General features: G+C 42.7%; 1 protein-coding gene across 2 annotated transcripts in view; it reads left to right on the top strand.

Moving 5' to 3' along the window:
* cntn3b (contactin 3b) overlaps nucleotides 1-24841 on the top strand; it is a 40828-nt gene that overhangs the window by 7712 nt on the left and 8275 nt on the right. For both annotated transcript variants that reach the window (XM_041949808.1, XM_041949802.1), the window contains exons 3-12: nucleotides 3562-3737; nucleotides 7572-7670; nucleotides 9794-9997; nucleotides 12744-12846; nucleotides 13185-13369; nucleotides 13740-13876; nucleotides 15944-16073; nucleotides 16719-16869; nucleotides 19562-19689; nucleotides 22115-22290. In XM_041949808.1, coding sequence (XP_041805742.1) covers nucleotides 3562-3737; nucleotides 7572-7670; nucleotides 9794-9997; nucleotides 12744-12846; nucleotides 13185-13369; nucleotides 13740-13876; nucleotides 15944-16073; nucleotides 16719-16869; nucleotides 19562-19689; nucleotides 22115-22290 — 1489 coding nt within the window. The remainder of the gene's footprint in view (nucleotides 1-3561; nucleotides 3738-7571; nucleotides 7671-9793; nucleotides 9998-12743; nucleotides 12847-13184; nucleotides 13370-13739; nucleotides 13877-15943; nucleotides 16074-16718; nucleotides 16870-19561; nucleotides 19690-22114; nucleotides 22291-24841) is intronic.

The following is a 24841-nucleotide window of genomic DNA, read 5'->3' as shown; positions in this document are numbered from 1 at the left end:
TTAAAGAGAGAGTGAGTGAGAAACTCTTTATTAATGGCTTTTAATAACCTTAATGTAATAATGTCTCAACAGCCTGGAAGATTTTTCAACTACTGCCAATTTTACAACCTGCAAACCCAAAACCTGATGTTATTAATGATTTTAACTGCTCTGCAAAGCATTATTAAATGATTTCTTAACCATTATTAAAGTAATTTGTTACAATTTACAATCTCAATTTATTGCTGATTTATTTACTACCATGCATTGTGCAGACAGGAAAAAAAGGCTAATCGAGGTGACTATCAGATGAGAGAAATGACCTGAGTCTTGCTGCAAAGTTGATTTTGCCATCGAACACACTATATACTACATACTATAATGGCCTACATAGATAGTGAATAGAGAATCAATAAATGATTTTGGTTAGAATCTTGATTGATCAGTGACATTACAGCTACACTGATCATCAGGCGGTGGATGGACGAGGTCAGTCATTCTCTCACATTAAATGAAGGTGCTGTGGGAAAACATTTCCACGTGTTGGAAAACGAAGTGGCAAACTTGAGCATATGCCCAGAATTCAAACAGAAATCCATTCAGACAAGGTTGGATTTCTCACTTGTGTTTTCTGTTTTGTCTTTTTGGTATAAGGACGTCACAGCCCAGCTTAGTTTATAATGATGCTGTGTACGGTGCATTGTGCCCATGTTTCCTCACATTTTCTTATGAATCTTCACATACTTTCACATACTTGATGAGAAATTCCTTTAAATACATATACATTTACAAAGCCGCTGTGATTGGCTAGTTTGGTTCTAGCTAACCCTGATTGGCTTTGTGATTTAGAACGGGTTCAGTTTTTTAATAAATAAATACAAAGGGGTGGGCACTCAAAAATCAGTTATTTCAACCCACATTATAATGAATTAATATTGGCATCTGCAGCTTTAGGAGAGTTAAGTAACTGTAGCTCATTCGCTCTTGTTATCTTTCCTTGTCTATAAATCACATCCACCTTTTCTAGGTTCACATACAGAAAGCAAACAAGAGCTCTCTGATGACAGGCTCCACATGTCTTCAAATATCAGAGCCTTTCTCAGGTGTTTCTGCAGCTACAGTAGGTAGGTGGCTCACTGATTGTGTCTGCAGTGCACAGACACCATCACACTCGGCCATCTGTCTGCTCCAGGGGTGTGTGATCTGTCCAGGCTGCCCACCTTCCTCTCCCATTAAGTTCAATCATGCTGGGTGGCTGCAAGTCTAACTAGCTTCCCATCCTTTTCCATTTAACCTCCTCCCCTCTTCCACATACAATAATCCTCCCTTCGGCACAAACAGAGGAGGAAAGGCACAGTGGAGAATTCAAACAGAGAAATACAAGGACTTCAGATGTAGCAGTAAAGTGTGTCTTGTATTCGAAATGTTCATGTTATGCACCAGAGTGTGTTTTCAAATGCATTTTTAGAAACATAAGCTTTGTCAAGACAAGTATAGGGTATTTAAGCGTAATATTGTTGGAGCGGTGCCAAAATCAGTCAGATTAAGTGACTGGCACACTGTTAGATGAATAATGCAAGCTACAAGATGAAAGACAGCTTTGTCTTTTGTAGTCTGTCAGGCAAGAGACTGGGGAGAGCTATGACTGGCTGCATGAAGCATCATTCTAACTGCCTGTTAGTGTGCCTGGGAGGAAAAAATAGTATTGATTTTTCTTTTTTTTTTTTTTCCTCATCATTTGGAATGGTCATTCCACAGTCCTGTCACTAAGACTCACACACCGCAGTCCGATAATTCTTTGTCTCTCAAATTCTGTGAGGAAGAGGAAAAGAACATTTTCATCTGTGTTAAGGTATCACTCAGTTTGCATCTCCGTCAAATATGTCGCCGTCAGACTGACTGACTGTAGATTTCAGTGAATCACGTGTGAAGGGTTGTCATTGTTCAGCATGACTATTATTCAGTGTTTCGTCTCTTTTGGTAGCTGTGATTAATAGGTGTTACTTTCTGAACCGAGCTCGCATGACAGAGTATCTCATGACCTTTCCTGGAAGTAAATGGTCTGTAGACAATGCATTATGAAGGTGTCAGAAAGCAATAAGTCAGAAACACAAAAGCACAAACATAAACTAATTATAAAGCACTCAGAGAAGGCATACCTCTGCCAAGGCTGCACCGTCCTTTAGACTTTTAATTTCAAAAACAGAAACAGTTAGGGCATTTTTAATCTGCAACTGAGTCTGAACCCACATCAAAATGTGCATAGAGATATATAATCTGGGCTGCTTGCTTCTTTTTTTCATCATTTTTGTTCAAGTACATGCACTCTACAGCCATACAAGTGCAAGGCTACACTCAGCAAGTTATGCTTTTGAGCTAAGTGCTATCACCAGCATGCTAACATCCTTTTAATGATAATGCTAGCATGCTGATCATGGCTCATGGCAACCATGTTACCTTAGCATGCTAGCAGTGGTGGAAAGCAACAAAGTATAAATACTATACTGAAGTGTAGAGTTACTTTTGATCACTTTCTACACTTTTTACTCCACAACATTTATTTTGCAGCTGTAGTTTCTAGTTATTTTGCAAATGACGATTTTCTAAACATATAATGAGCATATAAAATTTTGTATATATATACTGTGTTTATGTATGTTGCTGCATTTGTGTTTGTTTTTGAGTCATGTCACTCAAAACCACCTCATGGTGGCGCTAGAGGAGAGAACAGGGAGCCACTAGGATCATTAGGATTCATATAATACTGTTTGTACAAAATTGTATCCGTCCTGTAGGTGTTTCGATTTGACTCTATAAGTGAAACCTACTGTTGGTGCCAGATGAAAGTCAGAGGATAACCAAAGTCGTTATGATCAATTCTCCCTGCATCATTAATGTCCGTACCAGATTTTATCCATCCAACAGCTGTTCACCCTAAATCACAAATATTTACCATGTGGTGGTGCTAAAAGAAAAGTCAGGGGATCACCAAAGTCAGGATTCATCCTCTGGGTACCATGAATGTCTGTACGGGATTTTATAGCAATAGTGTGGCTAAAAACAGCAAGCATGCAAAACCTGCTATGAAATATCATAGGGTGTTAGTGTGCACAAAAACATTGAGCTAAATTTCCACCAAATGTCAATGAAATCTGGGAACATTTTTCAGATATTCTGCTAGCAGACTTCTGAACTGCACCAAAAACACAACCTCCTTAGTGGAGGTAATTAAAAATGAGATGAAATAAAATCCACCTCACAATGAAAGCAGAGAAAATCAATACTCACCACAGCAGATTTGCTCTGTTTGGAATTTTGCCTAAATTAATAGCAAAACAAAATACTTCACTGAAGTCAAACTGTTGAAAACTGGAAACATGTTTTCTTTCTTCGTAACTTGCCATAAGGGATTTTCACAAAATTCATATTTCTCTGTTAATAAAACAGAACCCTACTCTTATTACTCACCTTTTATCTTGTCAGCATGGTGTGGGTGGACCGATCAAATCGATCTCTGTGACAATCACGGTGAGCGTGCGTCTCCGGGGGGATCAGCTACTGATTGTGTTTGCGTTTTTCCAGATGGTCACTAAACGGAACGCTCATTGATCTGGGGAATGACTACCGGCGTCACATGTCTGGGGGCAGCCTGATCATTAGCAACCTGGACAAGGACCAAGACACCGGGGTATACCAGTGCACGGCCTTCAACACATGGGGGTCCATCCTCAGCCGCAGAGCCAGCCTGCAATTTGCATGTAAGTGATCCCACAATTGCTAACACGTTTCTGGCACGGCTCTGACACAGTCATGACAGTCTGGCACTTCTTTGTGTGTGCTGCATATCAGCCTGACATGTGTTATATAGTTGTGGCCCGGGCCTTTTTTCTTTTTTTTCTTTTTTTTTTTTCATTTACTTGTCCAATTTCTCATTCAGATTGCTTGCAAATAGATTTTCGAGAGGGGAAATGGTAATCGAATGAAATGTCAGATGCAACAAACACAGTGGGTGAGGCGGCTTCTGACTGCTTCTGAACTCCATTGATTCTCATTAGTGGCTCCAACTCTGACAGCATCTACGCTCAGTCCGAATTGACTCATATTTTGCCAAGTGATACGCCAGCCCCTGTGATCCAGACTTTAAAGGAGACAGGAGGAGGAACAGAAATAATGCCTAAGAAGCGCTTGCATCTTTGTAATCGCCAGCCACTTCTTTTTGTATAATATATACAGCAGATTATTTGCGTATCACGTAGTGACAGGCTGTCGGCTTCACTGTCAGCTTTCTGCTTAAAAGACAAAAGGAGGGCTGGAAAGTGATGCTGTGGAGTGGGGTCCTACCTTCCAGACAGACACTGTAGAGGCACCTCTCTTCTCTTGATCAAGCCTGCTGACTATTGATCATGTCCCAAGGATAGAGAGCCTTTCACTTCCTCTCAGGAGATGGACTGCTATTATCCCTATAGCCCAGTAATGAATCTCACTTCTGGGGACCGGCTGAGGAGCAGAGCTGCTTGACATTTATTGTCTTGCTTAATGCACAGTGAGGGAGGTCTAGGAGATCAGCACGGCTGATACTCTGTTTTTCTGTGTAATGAGGCCACTGCCCTAAGATAGAAATGTCATGCCTTCGTTGCTGTTTTGCTTTCCTTCAAGATTTCAGCTGCAACCACTATAAGCTAACATATCCTCCCACAGCTCACAATTAAAGCAACTGGAATAATGTGTGGAGTTACACACAAAATTGCAATCTACAGCATCGACATGCCGCATTGCTGATAAGTTAATTCATTCTGCCTTGCAGAAATTCTGGTTTCATACGATCTGGGTGTTATTTTTATCGCTTTGGGAATCGTCAAGGGTTATTGATAACATTGTACTCATGAAGTCAATTGCTGAGATCTATTAGCGTGGCAACACTGGCCGACTGCACATCTACATTAATGTTTCTTTCCTGGCCTCGTCCTCTCATCATCAACATTACGTTGAGATAATATCACACACTAAAAAAGCTCTGAAACTTTGGAAAATATAAAACTTAAAGGGGGTTTGGAGGTGTCTTGTCAGCATCTTGTTTGACAATAACGGTTTATGTGGAAAAATGCTTCCCAGGCCATGAGAGATTTTTGTCTGCAGTACCACGATTGTCCACTGGGGTAAATTAGTATCATGACATTATAAGCAGGTCTCGTAATACTGTACATCCATGCAGTTTACAGACTGACTTTGATGTGCTGCGTTTACCATAGTTTGCTAGTGTAGTGAGGAATCATAAACAAGTTTAGGTTGCTTTTGCATGCGATGCGTCAAATAACTGCGTATGGTGTGAAATATGTTCCCTCGCTGTGACACAGAAATGACATGTCACCTGACTCTATGGCTCACTTCAGCTCCATATAGCCTTTTAGTGTCTTTTCACTTCACTGTTGGTTTTATGGCCCTCAACTGTCCTCTTCGGTTGAGTGTCTGCTCTCTCATCAATGTCATTTCGAGCAACACCTGGCAGCTGTGTTTCACGGAAAAACTCATTGTACAGAAAAACCCACTGTGCCTTCCTACATCAGCACCAAACAACGGGGACGGGAAGAGACTAGCTGGATACCAAAAGCAGAGCTGTCATCGGGTGGCAACAAACGAGATGACAAAAGAATGATAATGTTGCTGTGTGTCTGCTGGATGTGTAATAAGAAAGTGTTGGCGAGCACCATATCGAACGCCATATGAACTTTCAAGGTGATAACATGTCAGTGTTGTGTTTTCGGCTTGTTGTGCTGCTGCCAAGGAGCCAAATAATAAATACTGTTTTAAATAGGCTGCACTGTTGGCTTGTTGACAACCTTTGTGATCGTCTGACTGCACACTGTTCTTGCCCTTGTTGCATTTTGTTGCAATTATGTTATCCTGTTTGCAATCCTCAGCAATTGCATAGGTGAGTGCAGCGTTATCATAATTGATAGTAACAATGGCAACAACGGTAACAGAAAGCTACAAGAAAAAAAGACCAAGTTGTAATAAAGCAGGGTTTTTTTTTTCTTATTAAAATAGCAGCTGGACATTGAGGAGGCTTTATTGTCTTGCCTCTGGAGCAGGTAAAAGTAGGTTTGCTCAGGAGCACTGCTGGACACAATTTATAGCGGCGAATGTCTATACGCCGGCGCCATTGCCCAGACCAATCATATTGGAGCTGTAATGGTTGCTCTCTGTAATATCTAGGCTAGCCATTCTTGTGCGGCAGAGACTGATTATGCTTACAAAGGAATCACTGCAGCTACAGTGAGTTTGGCCTCTAGCTCTCAGAGTTACAGTGTGTGGTCAGTTCACTCCAGTGAAGCCCATTATTCTTCTGCTCAGAGGCCAGAGAAGAGAGGAGTGTATCCCCTCCAGCGCTGAGCCCGGCTGCATCTCTACCCTCTTCTGCGCCATTTTTGCCTGATCTTGGCGAGGGAGTCATCCTTTCCTCGTCCACTAAGTAATTATCAGTAGCTCTCTGATTCTCCTCCTGCTGTTTCCAAAAGCGATGCCGTTATAATTATCAACTGCTGCTATGCCAGGCTTTTTCAATCAAACCGAGTGTACGGATCTCAGTCCAGCGCCGCTCCACAGAATCGTAAATGTCTTTAGGAGATGGACTCTGTATTTACCAAGGCAGCCTGGTGAGATCAGAAGGACATCGCCTCTGTCTGTATTTCGAGTCGGCCATCTCCTCCTGTGGCCTCCTCTGTGTCCTGCCGTGACTTGGCTCTGTTTGATTCCACTGCGGTCATCAGAGAGCTGCTCATTAATCTTACCAACACTCTGTCCCACTTCTCTCCATAATCTTCCCTCTCCTAATTTCCCTTATCGGTCACACTGACTTTCTTTTGTTTGTGTTTGGAAGGCTTACTCTAGGCTGTTAGCCAGAGGGTGCAGACAGAGTACAGAGCAGACTGCGGCAGCTTCCCTCCATCAGTCACGAAGCCAGGGGTGGTTTATCATCCCAGGTTTAGGTTTTGTCTGCCAGCAACTGCTCATTCATTTGCAGGGGATAGATTGTGCCGAGAGTATTGATGGGGAAGCTAATGCTTTTAAGTGCAAGATTACACCACATTTAATAATGATGTTACTTATTGCTGCTGGCACAGCAAGCTGTTATTTGTCATGCATGCTCCCTGTGTTTGCTCAGTCCGTGCACAGCGTCTCCTTCCCCCTGCTCATTTTGTCCCGTTTTAGCCTAATCTCTTCCATGTGTTAAAGTGTAGTGTTGCAGGGTGAACGTCACCAAGTCAGGTCCATCTATTTCATCAGCACCCCCGGATGCCTTTGAAAGCATCGGAGGCTGTCAGGAGGTGTCCCACGGCTATCAATAATGCCCTGTTAGAGCCCCGGTGCTCAAAATGTAGCATCAAAAACATGCCTCAGTGAATCAGTGTAGGGAGTTTGGGAAAACTTATGTTTCCTATTTTCAAAACTATCATTTTCAAAGAAACTCTTGAGAATACAGACGACATAAAAACACCCCTTTCGGCTGTCTGATATTCAGTGTGATGCTGTTGATGATTTTACTTTCTTTCAGCTGCTGTCTAATCCTATTTCGATCTTATCTGACTCATCAGATCTTGAAAACTTCAAAACTCAGACAGTGAGGAGCGCTGTGAATGTCCGCGAGGGCCAGGGAGTGGTTCTGCTATGTGGACCACCTGCACATTCTGGAGGTAAGTTTCCTACACACACACACACACACACACACATATTTATATCCTTTGATTAAAGGATTCAATCATGCCTCTCCTGCCATTTCTTCATCATCCCCAGAGTCAGAGTCCTGATCACCCTGGCACTGTTTTGCCAGTCTGTGTTCGGTCCTGATCCGGCTGTGTTAACTGTGAGGCTGCTGAACCTGGTTCTGCTGCCCGCGGTGTAAACAACAAACAATCCCCAGCTGCTCCGAGCTCTCCTTCAAGGCTCCAGTCAGCTGACAGGACCACCGGCTAGCATGGTTCAGTCCAAAATTGACAATATGAGCATAGATGCACAACTAAGGCTTTACGTAGTGAGTTTTAAGAATTTTGAGTTTTATTCGTTAGACTGTACAAAAAAAAAACAACCAAAGAATAAAGGAATAGTGTTTTTTGGGGGAATTTGAGCTGATCAAAAGACTTTTAGCTTGGTTGGAGTAACTTTCACATCTGCACTGTGAAACTGCAATTGCATTTGCATTGTGTGATTTTTGCACTTCAGTTTTTCTTTTGGGAAAATAAAAGTAATATCATGTTAATTAGTGAGCTTTAGAAACACGAACAGGCAGATTTCGCTACCTTTGGACAGAGCCAGGCTAACAGCCCCCCCCCCTTTTCCGAATATCTGCAGAAAACTGAGAACATGGACAATGGCTGCTGCCCAACTTGCCTCCCTCTTGATACAGTAGCTTGCACATCGGAACAACCAATTTTCTTCACAAGAGAACAGTTTGTGGCGCAGTGCATTGTACAGCTGGTCCATGGGATAATGGGTCAGAGTACTTCGTGTGAAATACAGTTTGACAGCTTCCCTCTGACATAGGCTTATACGCGGTTGGCTGCTGTAACCGTAGCGCTATTGTGTTTTCTCACATTTTCAGAAGTGAATGAAAGTAAGCCTGCTGTTCCTTTCTTGCCTCGTTGCTGCCTCTCTGGCTCTGCCTCTTTCTCGCTCTCCCTCTTCTTCCTTTCCTTTTCTCCCCCCAACCCCCCCCCTTTTTCTTTTCTCTCTCTCTCTTGAATTTTGAAAGCATCGATTTGCTACATAACCTTGAACTCCACTGAAGTTTATCTAACACCTATAAGGCATCCCTTCTGGTTTTCATTATGCTTCATTGACTTTGAATTCTGCAAAAGCTTTCTCCTCCACTACCGCTTCCATTATCACATCACTCAGATATGAAGAATACAATATTGTCACAAACAATGGCGATTGTATCACTTTTGTGCTCCATCACAGGCATTTGTTTACTTGAAGGGCCTTTTTTGGTGCACAAGTCACTTCTTCTGTTGCATAAAAGCCCTTGTGTTGTATTACCAGTTTTTACTTGACTTACGATTGTTTGGCAAAATTCTATCAGAGCTCATTACAGTCACCCAGTTCAGATGGAGGTTATGCTGACTCTGTGTGGCTCATGCTTGCCTAATCAGAAAGCGCTTTGTATCTGCATCGCTGCACCCAGCTCGGACGCTCGATCCCATCCAAAGGCGAGAGACTCGCTCCCTCGGGGCGCATCGGATATGATTGGCAGTCATTGCGTACACCTTTTGACTCGGAGCCCCTCACCTCTGAGGAGGCAGATTACGCAGAGCGTCCCCTCGCTCTTGCGAATCTGTGCAGTGTGTGCTTCTCAAAATGACACAGTAATTCACCCTGGCAGGTTTCTCCTTTCTTATGGTAGACCCGCCACTTGTGAAGGGGCATCTGAACATATTCCTACTTCCATACGTCAATCCATCCATCCTTCAACCCATCCGTCCATTTGCTCTCGCCTCCCGTGAACCACCCGAGTCACTCAGGGAACCAAGGAATGGAGGCCATGTGTCAGGGGAGGGCCACTGACGCGCTGTAATCCATTTTGTTTCGCTCCCTTTCCTTAGGTCTCCCATTTCTTCTGCACTGATAGCTATTACATTTGCCATGGTATCTCTTCCCAAGGAAACTACTAACATTTTTAGGCCACAGCAGGGTATGTTCCTTTCGGTCCAGCTGTCCCAGTCAAAGAGGTTGATGTATCTAATGCTGCATGTGGAAATCAGTCGTGCTTTTAAAGAGCGACAGTGGACTCTAAGTTGAACTGTTTTCCTTTGCGTTTCAGAGCTGACATTTGCGTGGATCTTCAATGAATACCCGTACTTTGTCCAACAAGACAGTCGGAGATTCATCTCTCAAGAGACCGGGAGTCTGTACATCGCAAAAGTAGAGCCCTCAGATGTCGGCAACTACACCTGTGTGGTGAACAACACTGTCACGAGGGAGAAGGTGCTCAGCTCTCCTACGCCACTGGTCCTCAGAAGTGACGGTAAATGCCTAAAACTAGTTAACCCCTTGACGCCTGAATTTATTTAAAATTATATTAAAAGATTAATTCTTTGTGTTGATTTTTTAATTGATCCTTAATTAAGAGGAGTTTGTTAATTTTTCTGTAGCACATACAATAGATATAAATTTAGGTAGGTTCACCAACTAGAATAGGGTTCAAACAAACAGTATATGTCCACTTTTTTCAATGCTTAAATGCAGTAAAAACATTTATTTCATCAAAACAGCCACAAAATTGGCTTACAACCATCACATTGTAACAACAATCACTTTGACCGGTCGGACGAGAATCCAGTGCTTGCAAAAGGTACCTAGGTGTGTGTTGAATATGCACAAACCGGCATTAGAGGAATGCATGCGCGATTCGGCTGCAATGTGGATTAAAGCGGTATGATGCGAACTCACGACGATAGGCGTTATGGGATTAAATTAGTTTGAACCCCACTGGTTTATCACACTGTCCACTAAAATACAAATGCATTACAAAATGTTCATGTGTCATATAGATTCAAACAGGAATCTATGATGGGATAATCCATCTTTGTTATATGTGGTCATTGCCCGTCATGCACCAATTTGGCCTTTTGTCTACAGCACTTTAAGACCGAGCTAACTCTAGGTTACATATTATTAAAACAACATTATATCTGAGACTTTCCTTCCCAATGTTGCTGCAGCATTTTAAATTGTGATTATTTTCCATAAATTAAATAAATTAGGTCTGCATTTGTAGTCTATTAAACAAGACTTGATTATACCAAGCATAATCACAGACCTGTTTCTGTGTGAACAGAACCAGAGATGAATATGCAATTGTTAGTTGTAAAGCCAGTGAATCAGAGGAAAGTCAGTGATGTGAACTTACCAAATGTTCTGTGACAATATTCAACCATTTAGCCTCCATTCTTTATTACATTTGTGGTTTACTGAACATTATTTCATGGAAAGTGGCATGACATTCACTGATAACAGTTACAATCTTTAGCAAGTTACAGTAACACGTAAAAAGTGTTGATAAGTCACACCTGACAATGTTTTGATATCGGACTGATGACGCCTAATGCAACTGCTGACAGCTCACTTGAACTGCTGGAGCTGATGTTAATGTTAGCCTCCCAGACTGACAGGACGAGCCGCTCTGAATACTGGGCAGCTCAATCCAGAGTTTTCATGGTCTTGAGCTTAAAATGATGATATGATGTGGTTCGAGATTTGACTGGGACATTCTGACAGCTCTGTTCACCGGCTGCCTGACGTTCACACCGAACGGCTGCCACGCTAACTGCTAGCTACCTGTCTGAGCTTGACATGAGGCAATCGCCTAGATCATTATGTAGAAAAAAGAGAGGCCTGTTTGCCTTTTAGAAACAGAAAAGACGTGCTTGTTCTTTTAAAAACGAAACAGAGTGGTGGTTCTTTCACAGGACCATCTTTGGCCAAGCGTGCCAGCAGAGAGCATATTAACCAGACAACAACCATCATTTCTCGTTTGGATTTTGCAGCCGCTGACTCAACCGTCCACCTGCGTCAGCATGTTAAGACATTGTTCATGATGTAGTTAGAGATGAAATTGCTGATCTTGCAACTTTAAAATTGTTCCCTTTCAGATTTCAATATAAAAACATGTCATCACTCAGCTCTGCATTGTTATAAATATTGCATCACAATTGTCTGAACGACATTTCATTGATTATATTTCAACGAGCCGGCAGGATCTGCTTTTTGTCGATTATGTTAAAAAATATAAAGCGGCGTTTCAACCCACCTGGATGTTTCTCACTGCTGCTGCTGTGCTGTTGTGTTTTTCTTCTCAGTCACATGTGTGTGGCCAGCATTGTGATGTGTTTTTCAAAAAACACTTTCTATAAGGCCCCCTTCATACCTATAGTCATCTGGCTGCAAGTTGTTTTTTAATGACTTAATAACACTTATTACTGCAGACATGCTGGCTTAATAGATTTCTCATACCTGTGCAATCCAGATGTTGTTAATGGCTTATAATTAATAAAGCCATTCATTACAAAGCCTTATTTGAATGTGGTAGAGTGTTTTTTTCTGTAGTCTTAAATGTGCATCTCTTTATTCATCCAATCAAGTCATCGGTTAAGAGCATTAAACGTAAAAATATCAAAGCTTTCACAAGCTGATTCAGAGTTTGAATTGCCTGTGTCAGTCTGAGACGTTTGTAGATGGGAAAATATCAGAGATCATCTCCGACTACACGTTGAGGATGTGCATTGTGTGATGAAGGAGATGCAGTTTCCATGCTTTGTGTTGCGTAAGATGCTCGCACTTATCACAGCTTTTCACAGCCTTAAGTGACCTTTAATCTGAAAACATGCACTGGACCCCAGATCAGCTCCTGCTGCCAGACTGTGGTTGTAATTGATAATACTAAAGGGCACGCTACTATCGCTGTGAAGAAGTCTTTGACCTGCTTTAGTGATGTGAATACAAATACAGTCAGAAATGAAGTCACATTGCCACAGGTGATAAATCTCTACTACACAAGTCTTTTTCATGATGTGTTCTCTGAATCTTTCATAAGCCACCTCTGATTTTCTCTGTACCAGCCCTTCAGTGGTCACTTTCGCTCCGTACGCATAAAGACTTTTCTGTTAGCTGTCCCGCCGTGTTACTGCTCTCTCTTTGATCCAGCATGTGCGTGACGTGTGCCGTTAATTATTGATATAAAAAGCTTGTCATCTATTGTCTCCCTTTTGTAGGAGTAATGGGTGAATATGAACCCAAAATAGAAGTTCATTTCCCTGATTCAGTTCCAGCTGCGAAGGAAGCGGTGGTGAAACTGGAATGCTTCGCTCTGGGAAAGTAAGTTGGCCTCATTGTGCGTGTGTGTGTGTGTGTGTGTGTGTGTGAAGGCTCATCCATTCATAGTGCTACTCAAGATGATTTAAGAATGCACAAACGTAACATTACTCATGCTGAGATTCATCAATCCATGGGAGAGTGAGGGCCCTGGCATGAAAAGACAAGGGAGCAGAAATCAAAGTTCTTTTAAGAGCTTTTGGAAATCTGAGCAATCACAGTTTGATTTGTAGGGAACAATAATTCACAAGACTGTTGCTTCAACTACTTTTCCTCTGTGCTTAATCAGACTTTGATCACTGTGACTGACAGTTGCCACCATGGGGACTTTTTGTTCGCAGCCCCGTCCCAGAAATAAGCTGGAGGAGAACCAGCGGCATCCCTTTCCCCAGCAAAGTCAAAATGAAGAATTCAAACGCCGTCCTCGAAATACCCAATTTCCAGCAGGAAGACGCGGGGACGTACGAATGCATGGCGGAGAATCGGCGAGGCAAAAATGCTGCACGGGGTCGTATTTCATTCCATGGTTAGTGAGCCATGTCAAATTGAATGCGAGCAGATATCCACACTTTTACAGGGAAAACATTCATATGAGCAGCGGCTTTAATCTCATTTGTTGAATCTATAGCATGTTTCCGTGAAGTGACAGGACAGGCTATGGACCCAGGCTTGTGAAAAGTGAATATTATTTTAGAGGCTCCAAATTCATTTATTCAAATCTGTTTGCCAACCTGTATTCCTCATTCTGCTGATAATCCACTTGCTGAGTTTAAACTTTGATGATTTCATGTGAGGCTGCTTTAACAGCTTTGTGATTTCTGATGCCACTTTGCTAATCCACTGCTTCTTTAATTAAAACGCATGTTTTAAAAGGTAATCCTCTCATTCATTCTTAGCTAAACCTCACTGGCTCCAGACAGTGGCCGACACGGCTCTGTCCATCGAGGAAAACTTCTTTTGGGAGTGCAAAGCCAACGGAAAGCCAAAACCATCCTACAGCTGGCTGAAGAACGGGGACCAGGTGGTGGCTGAGGTACGGAGATCTGTTAGATTTCTCAGCGCAAAATAGATGGGTGACAAATTAAAAACCTGAATGGATGTGAAGATGTCTGAACAGTAAAAACACAAAATGAGGGAAGAATGATGCTCATCCCTCCAGACGAGTTCCACACACTCGGAAAATCTAGGTTAAGGGGCATTGAAGCTGTTCTGAGGCTTACTGAGAAGCTCAGCTAAAGCTCAACTTGCCTCTCTCGACAGAATTTGCTGAAGAAGCCTGTAATATCTTTTTCACAGCTTTCACATTGCCTAAAACTTGTCCTCGATTTGATGAAGAAACACAGCAAGTTAGATCTGCTAATGAGTTACACTGAATTCAAAATGTACAGAGACAAATTGACTGTGAATTAACCCTGTTCTGGATGAAGGCAGGTTCTGCATCACAATCGTCTTTTCATGGCGAGAATCAGCCTCTCATTTCCCACTTGCAGTGTAGAACTGCTGTTCAAGGGGTGCTCCAGTGATCAAGCACTGTGCTTTCATAATGTTGAGGACATATTTAAAAAAGAGGCAGAGGTATCCTGACACTTTGGCCCTATTTAAACGTGGTGTCTGCGTCTGTACAGCGTGATGGCATCGGGCTCACGGGCCTGTGCATTTACACCTGGTCTGAATCAAGTGTTCATGCTGCATTGATTCTTCTTGCATTGTGATTTGATCTCAGTGTGCATTTCTGTGTAAACCACTTTTTAAGCTGCTTCTTGGAGTTTTTGCTTGAGCCAGCAGGAAGAGGCGGAGTATTGCGACCTTCCAATTTCCTTTATCGTAAGAGTGTGGTCACGCTATGAATTGAGTTGACACCTAGCTAAGACCTGATCACAATACAAGCCAGACCACCTGCAGGCATGGTCTGCTCGCATTCTGATCTCAATGACTTTCGTGTGCGTTTACCATCCGAACTCTTCTTCTTCAGGTGGAAATTGGGTGTGTTCAGACAGCATGCGAGGCGAATTTATGTGAGATTGCATAAAAAAAGTAAATGGAAAGACACTGGGGAACCGCAAATTGATGTGAATTGGTGCAAAGCAGCGAGTTGAAAATATTTCAACTTGAAAAAAAAATGTACATATCCTGTAAATCTGCTTGATAAATGTACAGACGAGAGGAAAAAGAGAGACTGGAGGGAAATAAGAGGAAGAACTAGAGTTCCTGTTGAGCTCTGAGTTCAGTCGCACACTGAGCTGAGCACAGACTCACAATCAGTGTGTACATTGCTTTCCAGCTTACAGTTAAAGTTGATTGGGGCAAATAAACACAAATGATCAAGCATTTACATTGTGCAAATTATGACAGATGAAAATTTGCTTTTTTCCAAAAATCTCCGACATTTCTCACAATGCAGGAGTAATAAAATCCTGTTATGGCACTGGAAGATGCTCACATGTGCTAGACTCTGTACCTGCAGTCCTTTTGTTGAAACCTTATACCCATCCTCAGAGTTTTCTCAAACTCCTTCCAGACCCTCCCCAAGACATTGTTCAAGTCTCACCTCTCATAACTATTAGACAAATGTGCAAAAACACCTTTTCCATACGGTTCACTTAGAGGGTAAGCAGCGTTTGTGTGACTGTGTCTGTGCATCTCACTACTGTGTTCTATTTTACTAAGCTCCAGCTTTCTATACGTCTATAATTAACATAGCACCGTGAGAAACCAGGGGGTCTCTGACTAAATCACTGAGTTAAAAACCACTCTAAGCCATCATCCAAGCTGTCAACATAGTTTTTCCAACTGAACAACCACAGAAAACAAATGACTTTTTAATATGCTGCTGGTGCTGTTGTCAACATTGCTTCTTTTCTGTATATCTAAGATGCAGGTTTGCAGTTTTCACCGCTGCCTCCTCATTTGTTCTCCTATTACAAGCTGAACATACGTAGAATGCCACAAGGCTCTTTAACTGTTTGGTTTTTCTCCCCCTCTTTCTCCTCTCCCGCTGTCCTCCTCCCCTCATGGTGCACCAGTAATTGCTGCTGCGCTTTTGGACATAATAGACTGGCCTTGCAATGGATATGCAGAACTGTTTCTCTTTCTTCCACAGGGCCGTGTACAAATCGAAAACGGAGCTCTTTCTATAGCTGCATTAAACCTGTCAGATTCGGCGATGTATCAGTGTGTGGCTGAAAACAAACATGGCATTATTTATTCCAGTGCCCAACTAATGGTGTTAGGTAAGATTGCATCCCTCCCTCTGCTTTTATCCTGCTTATCTGTCTGTGCGTTTGATCATCTCCTCAGATAAAAACCAGCAGCCTGGTGTATCTCTCCTCAGCAATCAGTCTGCAGACTCATTCCGTGCCACTATGGGCTCTGCCAGCAAAAATATGAATCTGATGGAGTGTCTCATTTTACGTTCACTCGTTTCATCGTATTGATTTGGATACTACAAACGCATTGCTTTGTGGCATTGTGCATGCTTTCTCATGTAGATGGGGTATTGATTTATCTGCAAAGCTTTGATGACTTCCATCTGACCGGCTCGATGAGGAATTAGATTCTGTCTTGCCACATGTGATGACACTTGGGGGTCCAAATGATGGCTGACAAAATGTGATAATGAGGGTGGACAACAGCTGCAACCTAGACAGGTTGGAAGCTTGGTGAGGGTGGGTTTTGTGTTTATAGTCCATAGCCTTGAGCCCAATAGGCATTGCCGATGCATTCATGTTGAGATTTTGAGCTGCAGTGGCTGCTGAAGCTGAAGGAGAGTCGATACACACACAGTTAATCTGGACAAGTTCAGTTTTTTGTTATTGTTGTTTTATTTTTTTAAATCTCACTTCTTTCTCTGTCTCCCTCCAACACACAACTCACAGCTTCACCTCCCAGTTTCTCCAAAAGTCCATTAAGGGCCTTGCTAAAAGCTCGCTCAGGCAGCGAAGTCACTCTTGAATGCAAGCCTCAGGCCTCACCCCCAGCAATTAGCCTGTGGAAGAAAGGGAATGAGATCCTGCAGAGAACTGAAAGGTAGGATAAAAGTCCAAGTGCATATTCCTCGCAGCTTTTGTTCACATTCACTGCAAGCCGAGTTGTTTGAATAGTGTATTTGGCATTTGTGCAGGTGCATAGAGGGAAAGGCTAATGAGGAGACTGAAAGCAGGGCACTCACCAGGAAAATTGCACATGGCTAATATACTGCGTGCACCCTCACGTGCAAATGGCTTGGTGTGAGGGATGAAGATGCTCGCTGGTCTTATCAACACGGCATGCATGGAATGTTTAAGAAGATAAAAGATTAGCAAATGGAGTCACTGCTGAAGATAAAGTCTGTCTGCTTTTAGGCAGACGAAGGAATATGAAAGTAAAACTGAAGCTGTTGCACCTTCAATCAAAGCTTTATCAGGACACACAAATAGAGTTTGATTCGAAGAAGCAAAGACAAAAACCTTGCTCAAGATTTGAGAGCAAAGTCGTCTCAATGAGCAATGAGCAGACTTCAAGCACCACTTTAACCGGCATTAAGCGGTGCTTAATCTAATTTGTTGTCCTTCTCTGTCTGATTTCTCGTTGGAAACAGCAAAAGTGGAATTTGAGCTACTGAAAATATTCCGCACGATACTAACGAACCAATTAAAAGGCGGAGAAATGCAAAAGTAAATCAGAGGCAAGAAGTGACACATTTGAGCAATCCGTCCGCTGACTTTTCATCATCCCGACTGGAGGGAGAAGAAAAGCCTCGACGGTGACTAAACCCTGTTGCAAGTCAGCGCATGCACATCGAGACAAACACACACACAACAGGCAGGACTGAATAAAAACAACCCCAACACGCAAACGCATCCCAGCACACTGAAGAAATGCTTAACTTTGTGCTGTCTGAATCACTCCCATGCTGCTTAATTCAAAAGGAGGTTTAAAAGCGAACAATGTGAGCATCAAGCATCTTGTCAAAACAGCGCTGGGGCTCCTCAGTTGGCTCCAGATGGGGAGCTACATCTATAGCTGCAGGAAATTGGTAGAATTCCCAAGCTGACTGACATTTAGCGCACTGTATGTGAAGCCTACGTACAGTACAGTCTTTGAAGGTGCTCGGCGCTGGATGCTACAGGCTCTGGATGCTACAGGCTCTGGATGCTACAGGCTCTGGATGGGGAATGTTTTCTCATGTTTGCAGTCGCGCTGTAAATTGGTGCAGTGTGAAAGTGATTTGTGCACACATTTTGTCACTAAATACCATCAGCTGAAGTTAGTGTCACTCAAATGATGAAAAACATATTTTCGCAATTACCCCTCGTGTTGTCCAGCCATGCAGATAGTTTTAATAGGAGCTTTTTGCACCCAGGGTTTGAGATGTCGGTCTCTGAAATATCTTCCTCTGCCCCGCTGTTATTCTGGATAATTTTTTTTAGAAAGCATCGGGACTATTTGTTTGGTACACAGTAGCTCCAATAATAACTGTTTACAGTGAAGTCTGTGATTTATTCATTATTTCTTAAAAGACACATTACTGCTTTGTTTTTTTTGTTTTTTTTTTGTACATAGTTTTTTGTTATTTTGAGCACCACAAACACAATTCTACTCACCTTCGCTGCACTGGTGGTGGAGGCAGAACTCTCAGAGGAAGATATCTTCGTCCAAAACCCGAGCAACCAAAACACAACAATTCAGTATGGCTGGACACCGCAGGAGACGAGTGTGAAAACGCTGTGAAATGCTAAAAAGAATAGAAAACTTATAACACATGTTTTCCTCTTACAATCAAAACTTTTGGTACATAAGAAATAAAATGGACCATTGATCAATTCACTGCACTCAGCCTTAGTTTGTCTGGTAATGTTTGCTAAGTTTAGCTAGATGCTGCTGCCTGACTGACATTACTGAGGCAGTTCAACCACTTCTGGACTCCATTTATGCTGCTGCTACAGCAGGTTTTAGCATTTAGTATTATTGTCACTTAGTTGTCACTTGTCTGCACTGCAGCCAGTTGGCTTGCTTTAGGTGCAAACAAAACATTACATTGTGACTATATTTATTGATATTATAAGTGGTGACGATAAAATACATGCTATTTGCTTTAATTTAATTCAGTTTAACTTAATTCAATTGACATGTTTTCATTCATCTGTTCATTTCTTTTATCTTCTTGAACAAGTCTTTGCTGGTTATTATAATATATAATAATATTGTGGGGCAATACTTGTGCCTTTAGCTTAAGGAGATATATTGGGCTTTTACTAAACATCCAGCCAGTCAGTGACCTCCCAGTGTGATAGTTGCCTCACTGACCTTAGCAACATAAGGCCTGTAAAGCACATTTTATTTATTCATTGAGTTATTCACTGTTGCTGTTTGTAAAATATTTCTTCAGTTAGTAATGTGTCCCGGAGTTTAGCCCACCGCTGAGTCAGGGTGGTGGGTCACCCTGCCTGCTGCTAACCCACCTCTAAGAATTTCATTTTCCTGGGTATTAGTGGAGAGCTTTAAAATAGGCTTCCACAGGGGTCAAAGTGCTTCAGAGGCTTTCCCACTTTGACAAGAATACAATTCTGTGGAAGTACAGAGGCTCTACTGCTGGACGGCTAAAATAAACTGTCACGTGTGAAGATATTGAGCGCAAAATAGTGACTACAGGCAGATGCAGTACAAAACTCAGCACTTCAGCCTAACTGTGCTCTCTCTCTTAGTCAATACAGTAAAAAGCTGTTCTGCCCCCCCTCAGGATTACTTTGCTTCCCAATGGGACGTTAAAGATCGCCAACGTAACCAGACGGGATGCAGCCAGCTACACGTGCATCGCTAAGAATCAGTTTGGGACGGCAAGCACAACCGGGAGGCTGCTCATCACCGGTGAGTCCTGCTCTTCTCCAACAACAGCTCACCCTTAGCTGACCCTGTGCTGCACCCTCCTTTGGCAGTATTATGTCTGTTAATCTTTCCATTCGAACACACAAAGACAAGTGCAGCTTCTCCTTTCTAACTGGCAACCATGCACTTTGACAGCTGAAATGACAACTCTTGTTGTCATTTTAAGTTATCCTTGATTAATCCCCGTTGGGAGATGCATTATCTGCAGTGTTATAATGCAGTGGGCAGCCACTGAGCAGCGCCTGGGGACCAACTCCAGTACCAAGCCAGTGCCTTGGTCAAGGGCAGGAGAATTAACCTTATTATTACAATAAACATACATTGTTTTGTTTGGGGTTTTTTTTGAGGGTGGGGTAAACTGGAGCGCCCAGAGGAGAACATGCAAACTACACACACAGAAAGGTTATGCTCAGGTCCGGGGCCTTCTCGCTGTGAGGCGACAGTGCTGACCACTGAGCTGCCGTGCAGCCACCGTTAGCAGATTTTATTAGCCGTAGCTAGCCTGCCTGCAGTTCACTAACATTAATCTGCGAGCAGGTTGAACACGTCTTCTCTGGCTGACTTCTCAATGTTTCCGGCCGACTCGAAATCTGCTTATGTGTTTTCTCACTGAGAGTTTTGATGAGAAGATCAATACCACTCTCATGTCTGTGCACCAAGTATGAAACTGCCAGCAGCACGGCTAACTTAGGTGAGCACAAAGGCTGTAAACAGGGAAACAGCTAGTCTGGTATTGATCTTCTCATCTAACTCTTGGCAGGAAAAGAAATAAGCCTGTTTCCAAAGCGTACCTGAACTTTTCTACATACATGATTTCATGCTAATTCAATGCTCCAATAAGGAACACTGAAGCTGAAGCTTATTGGCGAATGTAGCCTAACAGTCGGCATCCTCATCAGTTAACATGTAGATGACATGGAAGCAAAAGCAGCATTGATTTTGTAATGGTAGCAGGTCAGCCCTAGCATTACATTTAAATATCAGAAGAAAAAATGTATATAAAACATGCAGAATGGAGTTCAGTAGAAATGCATAATTAGTTACTTTGACAATCAGCACAAGTGTTTGCAATTGCTTCATCATTTTTTTTTTATTTAACAAACCACTGAGTTTTTGCGAAGTAATCTAAATTAAACTGCCCCAAATCCAACACAAAGCCAGACGGAGCCACTAACTCTGACTCTGTGTTCGCCCTGAACAGGCCTTTGTCAAAGTACCCTGGAATCGCACATAATGTCGTAATGCTGTCGGCTAATGGTAAGTTCACTCTTGGCCTTGGAAGTAACGGCAGCTCACTACTGTAGGTGGACCTCTAGTCAGCCAGCCGTTCTAATATTTGTGAGAAACCCAAGCGCACATTTCAATCCATTCTCAACAGCTTTTGTGTTTTTGGTTTTGAAAAGGCGATAAAAAACACCAGACTCCGCACGCTTTGCTCTTTCTACGGCTGCATAACCACAGTTTTAGGATATGAAGCTTTAACCAGCGGTGCAGGGCTGACATACAGTGCAGAGGCAAACATCATTCACGCTCACATTCACGCCTACGGGCCACTCAGAGTCACCAATTAACTTAACTTGCATGTCTTTGGACTGTGGGAGGAAGCCGGGAGCGCCTGGAGGAAATCCGCACAGACACGGGAGAACCCAGAATCTTCTTTCTGTGAGGCGACAGTGATAACCACTGCAACGCCGTGACGCCCAGTTTCCTTTCAGTCGTTCCAAAATAAAGGTCAGCCGTTTCTCGACGGCCCATGGCTTGAGAATATCCTCATTTATATTACTTTATATTCAACTCATATTGCATGCGTAACATTAACAACCAAGGTTATTGTCAAATTAATATGGCTGTTATACATTATGCAAAATAGCAGTTAAGTAAGCAACAAAACATTATCCTTGATTTAGTTAAAGGTCATTATTTATGAATGCAGTGACATAACACGTACATGTAGACCTCCAGTTTAATCTAATGTGTGTGTAGCCACCTGACTTATTTTTGTCATTAGCTCCTATTCTTTTCATACACTGACAGCTGAACCATTTAATGTCATAGAATTTAATTACTGTGACCTTTCCTCAGCATACTCTGAGGCCTCCAATCCACCACAGTCACCGGTGGGGGTGTGCTTCCATCTCTGTAATCCTGTTTCAAACACTTTCTTCCAAATTGATCCCGGAACATGAAGTGCAAACTTGAGATGTCATTAAATGTTGCTAATGGACAGGCTTGGAATTTAAGTGCTTATTAAAATCAGGAAGCGCACACATGCCCGGCTAATTTAATGACGGTGACTTGATTTAGCCGTGAATAGAAGTGAGATGGCAGTTGCAGGGGTCACGGCGGTGTTAAAGGTTCCCGTGGCAGAGATATTAACATGCTACACTGTCGTCTGTTGTCTGGCCAGAGCCCACCAGAATCACCACGAGGCCGTCTAACATGGAAATTATTGTTGGCGAGAGCATCGTGTTACCCTGCCAGATTGCCTGCGATCCAGCTCTGGATGTGTCTTTCTCGTGGGCATTCAACGGCCAGCTCATCGACTTCCAGCGAGACAGCGATCATTTCGAAAGAGTGGGCGGGGTGAGTCATCTCAAGCATTAAACTCAGCTACTTTCTGCCTATTCTGGGATTAATTGGGACATACTGTGTGATGTGCAAGGGTATGCTCCACTGCCCCGCTGAGGGCTTTTTAGACACCAATAACACCCAAGCAGAGAAATTAATGCCAAGACTCGTCCATTTGAAAGTTTCCCCGTGGTCAGCGGTGGATGGAATATCAAAAAGATAGAGATATCTGTTGAGAATCAGTCATATTCGTTCATTCACATGCTGTTAAAGCCTCGGTGAATGGCAGTATCAGGTCAATCATCTTGATCTGTACCTTTTGAATGGGCTGCGTGAGCTGCTGCGTGTTACGCTTCTGCAGATGTATCGGTGAAATGCCGTTTCAGTCATGCAGAGGGTCTTCACTTACGAAGTCGTAATATTTTTCATCCCTTCAACTTCTAATTCCCTTACCTCAAAGGAGAACATTTTCTTATCATCTCCCTCTGTCATAATTCAATTTGCATACCTATTTATGAATCTTGAGCCCCAAAATAATTAAGTAATGAGCTGGCTGGCATTCACCAAGGGCAGGCCTGGCGTTAGTAAATGTTCATTTTAAATCCTTATGCTCTGAAATGATAATAAGTGACGACTCTTTGTTGAATATTTGTTCCTTTTGATGAAGGGCAAAGTCAATAGTTCAGAGCTTATCTGTATGAAATTACACTCCTTTTGCTTTTTGTAGCACCATTTATCATCCAAGGTCAGCAGTCTGGTCACTGTCAGTGGCGTGTTAAAGGTCAGCTTCATATCTGAATGCCCTCATACTGTTGTGGACATGCCAAATTCATATCTTCATGAATGCGAATGCCAATTACTAATGACATTGAACTGTGCATAGGCATATAATGAGATATAGTTTTCACAGAATCTGTTTCCCCTGTCCAGAGAGATTACCAGCCCCCTGCTCAACAGCTTCTGATGAATTAATTAACATAATTAAAGCAAATCTGCCTCATCACTTCCTCCCTGCCTTGCTCTCGATCGCAAGCTCTCAGGTCGGCCAGGTGGTGGCTGACATTGCGGGGAGAATCAGACGTGGCAGAGGCGTGCGTAAAAACTGTCAGGCGAAAGGAGAGGAGATGAAAGGAAGGCAGTCGCTTTAGCCCGTGGCCGCTTAGAAGCCCCGTTCGGCTCAGCGCTGCTTTGTCAGGCGCTTTAGAGAGGCGGAGATCCACAGACGTTCCTTCCCAGTCGCCGCAGAGTGGAGCTGTGATCGCTAGCTGCCGCGGGTGATGAAATCTGCTATGACTGCAACGAGTCCCACCTGGCTCGCCCCTCAGGTGACTTGTCTCTAAAGCAACTCACCACCTTTTGCAGGCTGACATGCTTTGTGACAGGCCACTTGAAGGCAGCTGTCAGAGGGCGGATTCCCTTATTCACTCAAAATGAGAACAGAATAATGCTGTGTGGGTAAAAGTTGTTAACACAACATTGCAAATGACTCTTGGCATACATTCATTTTAGAGGATGAGGCTGGTGACATTCGAACCCCACCAGAAGACCAAATCCAACAATGAAATGATCCAACTGCCCGATGACTGCATGTCACATGACGCACAACTGGTTTTAGACGTGTCAGATAAGTACCCATGGGTACTTGCAATGTTGTGTCGGCCAGTGTTTTCTGTGTCATTTATTGCAAAATTCTGATTAGGGGATGAGTAGACAAGAGACAGTGGCCAGGTTTATTCTGGGACAGCCCAAATTGGACAGTATTGTCTCTATATCCCAAGTCTGATCTAGATTTCCAGATTTTTTTTAAGCTCTGTGCCCTGACGCTCCATTGTTGTCCAAAAACTATTTATATATAAACTCCAAGAAAAGCATCCATGAGCCACACTCTTGCTCCTTCACTACGATGAGCACAGGCATCATATAGTGTACACTGAGTCAGTACCACATATGCCGTCCTGCTGCTGTGGGCACGAGAGTAGACACGAGAGAAACAAATGTGTACTAATCCACAGCTGAAAATAGTCCCCAACAAAAGCAATATTTATTCCTGTTCATTATTTAGCGCTTTTCAAAAATGAAACTTCATATAATGTTTATGTGTTTTTAAACATTTACAATTACATCGTTCAGTAGGAGTACCGCAGGCAGGGCGATGCAGCGAAAAAAGGGGCATTGTTGTTTTTGGTGTTTTTTTTTACTGGATTTGTTGTCGGTAAGAGGAATGTAGAGAGCAGCAGCCTCATCCTTTCAAGATTTTCCCTCGTGCAGCGACAAATAATTCAGTCGCTCTCATACGGATTAGAAGGTTGATTCAAAGTTTGTTGATTTTTTGTTGTTGTGTTCCTTCATGGTCACCACATGCATCCTGCTTATGTAAAATAATATTTGCACTGGGAGTTATGCTCATGTCTTGCTTGAGCTTATGTAATTACTGAATAATTAGGATTTTCTTGCCAATTTACTAGACCTGTTTGTTTTGTGTGTCCTCTGTATGGCTGGTAGCTGTTTGCAGGGGCTGGTTGGTTGTGTAGTGCCTGAAGGGCAGCCAATAGCATTATTTGTGCAG

The sequence above is a fragment of the Chelmon rostratus genome, chromosome 2 (genome assembly GCF_017976325.1).
Source record: "Chelmon rostratus isolate fCheRos1 chromosome 2, fCheRos1.pri, whole genome shotgun sequence".
In the NCBI taxonomy this organism is placed as follows: Eukaryota; Metazoa; Chordata; class Actinopteri; order Chaetodontiformes; family Chaetodontidae; genus Chelmon; species Chelmon rostratus.
The sequence above is the reverse complement of the archived record's forward strand: the minus strand, read 5'-3'. Positions and strand labels throughout refer to the sequence as shown.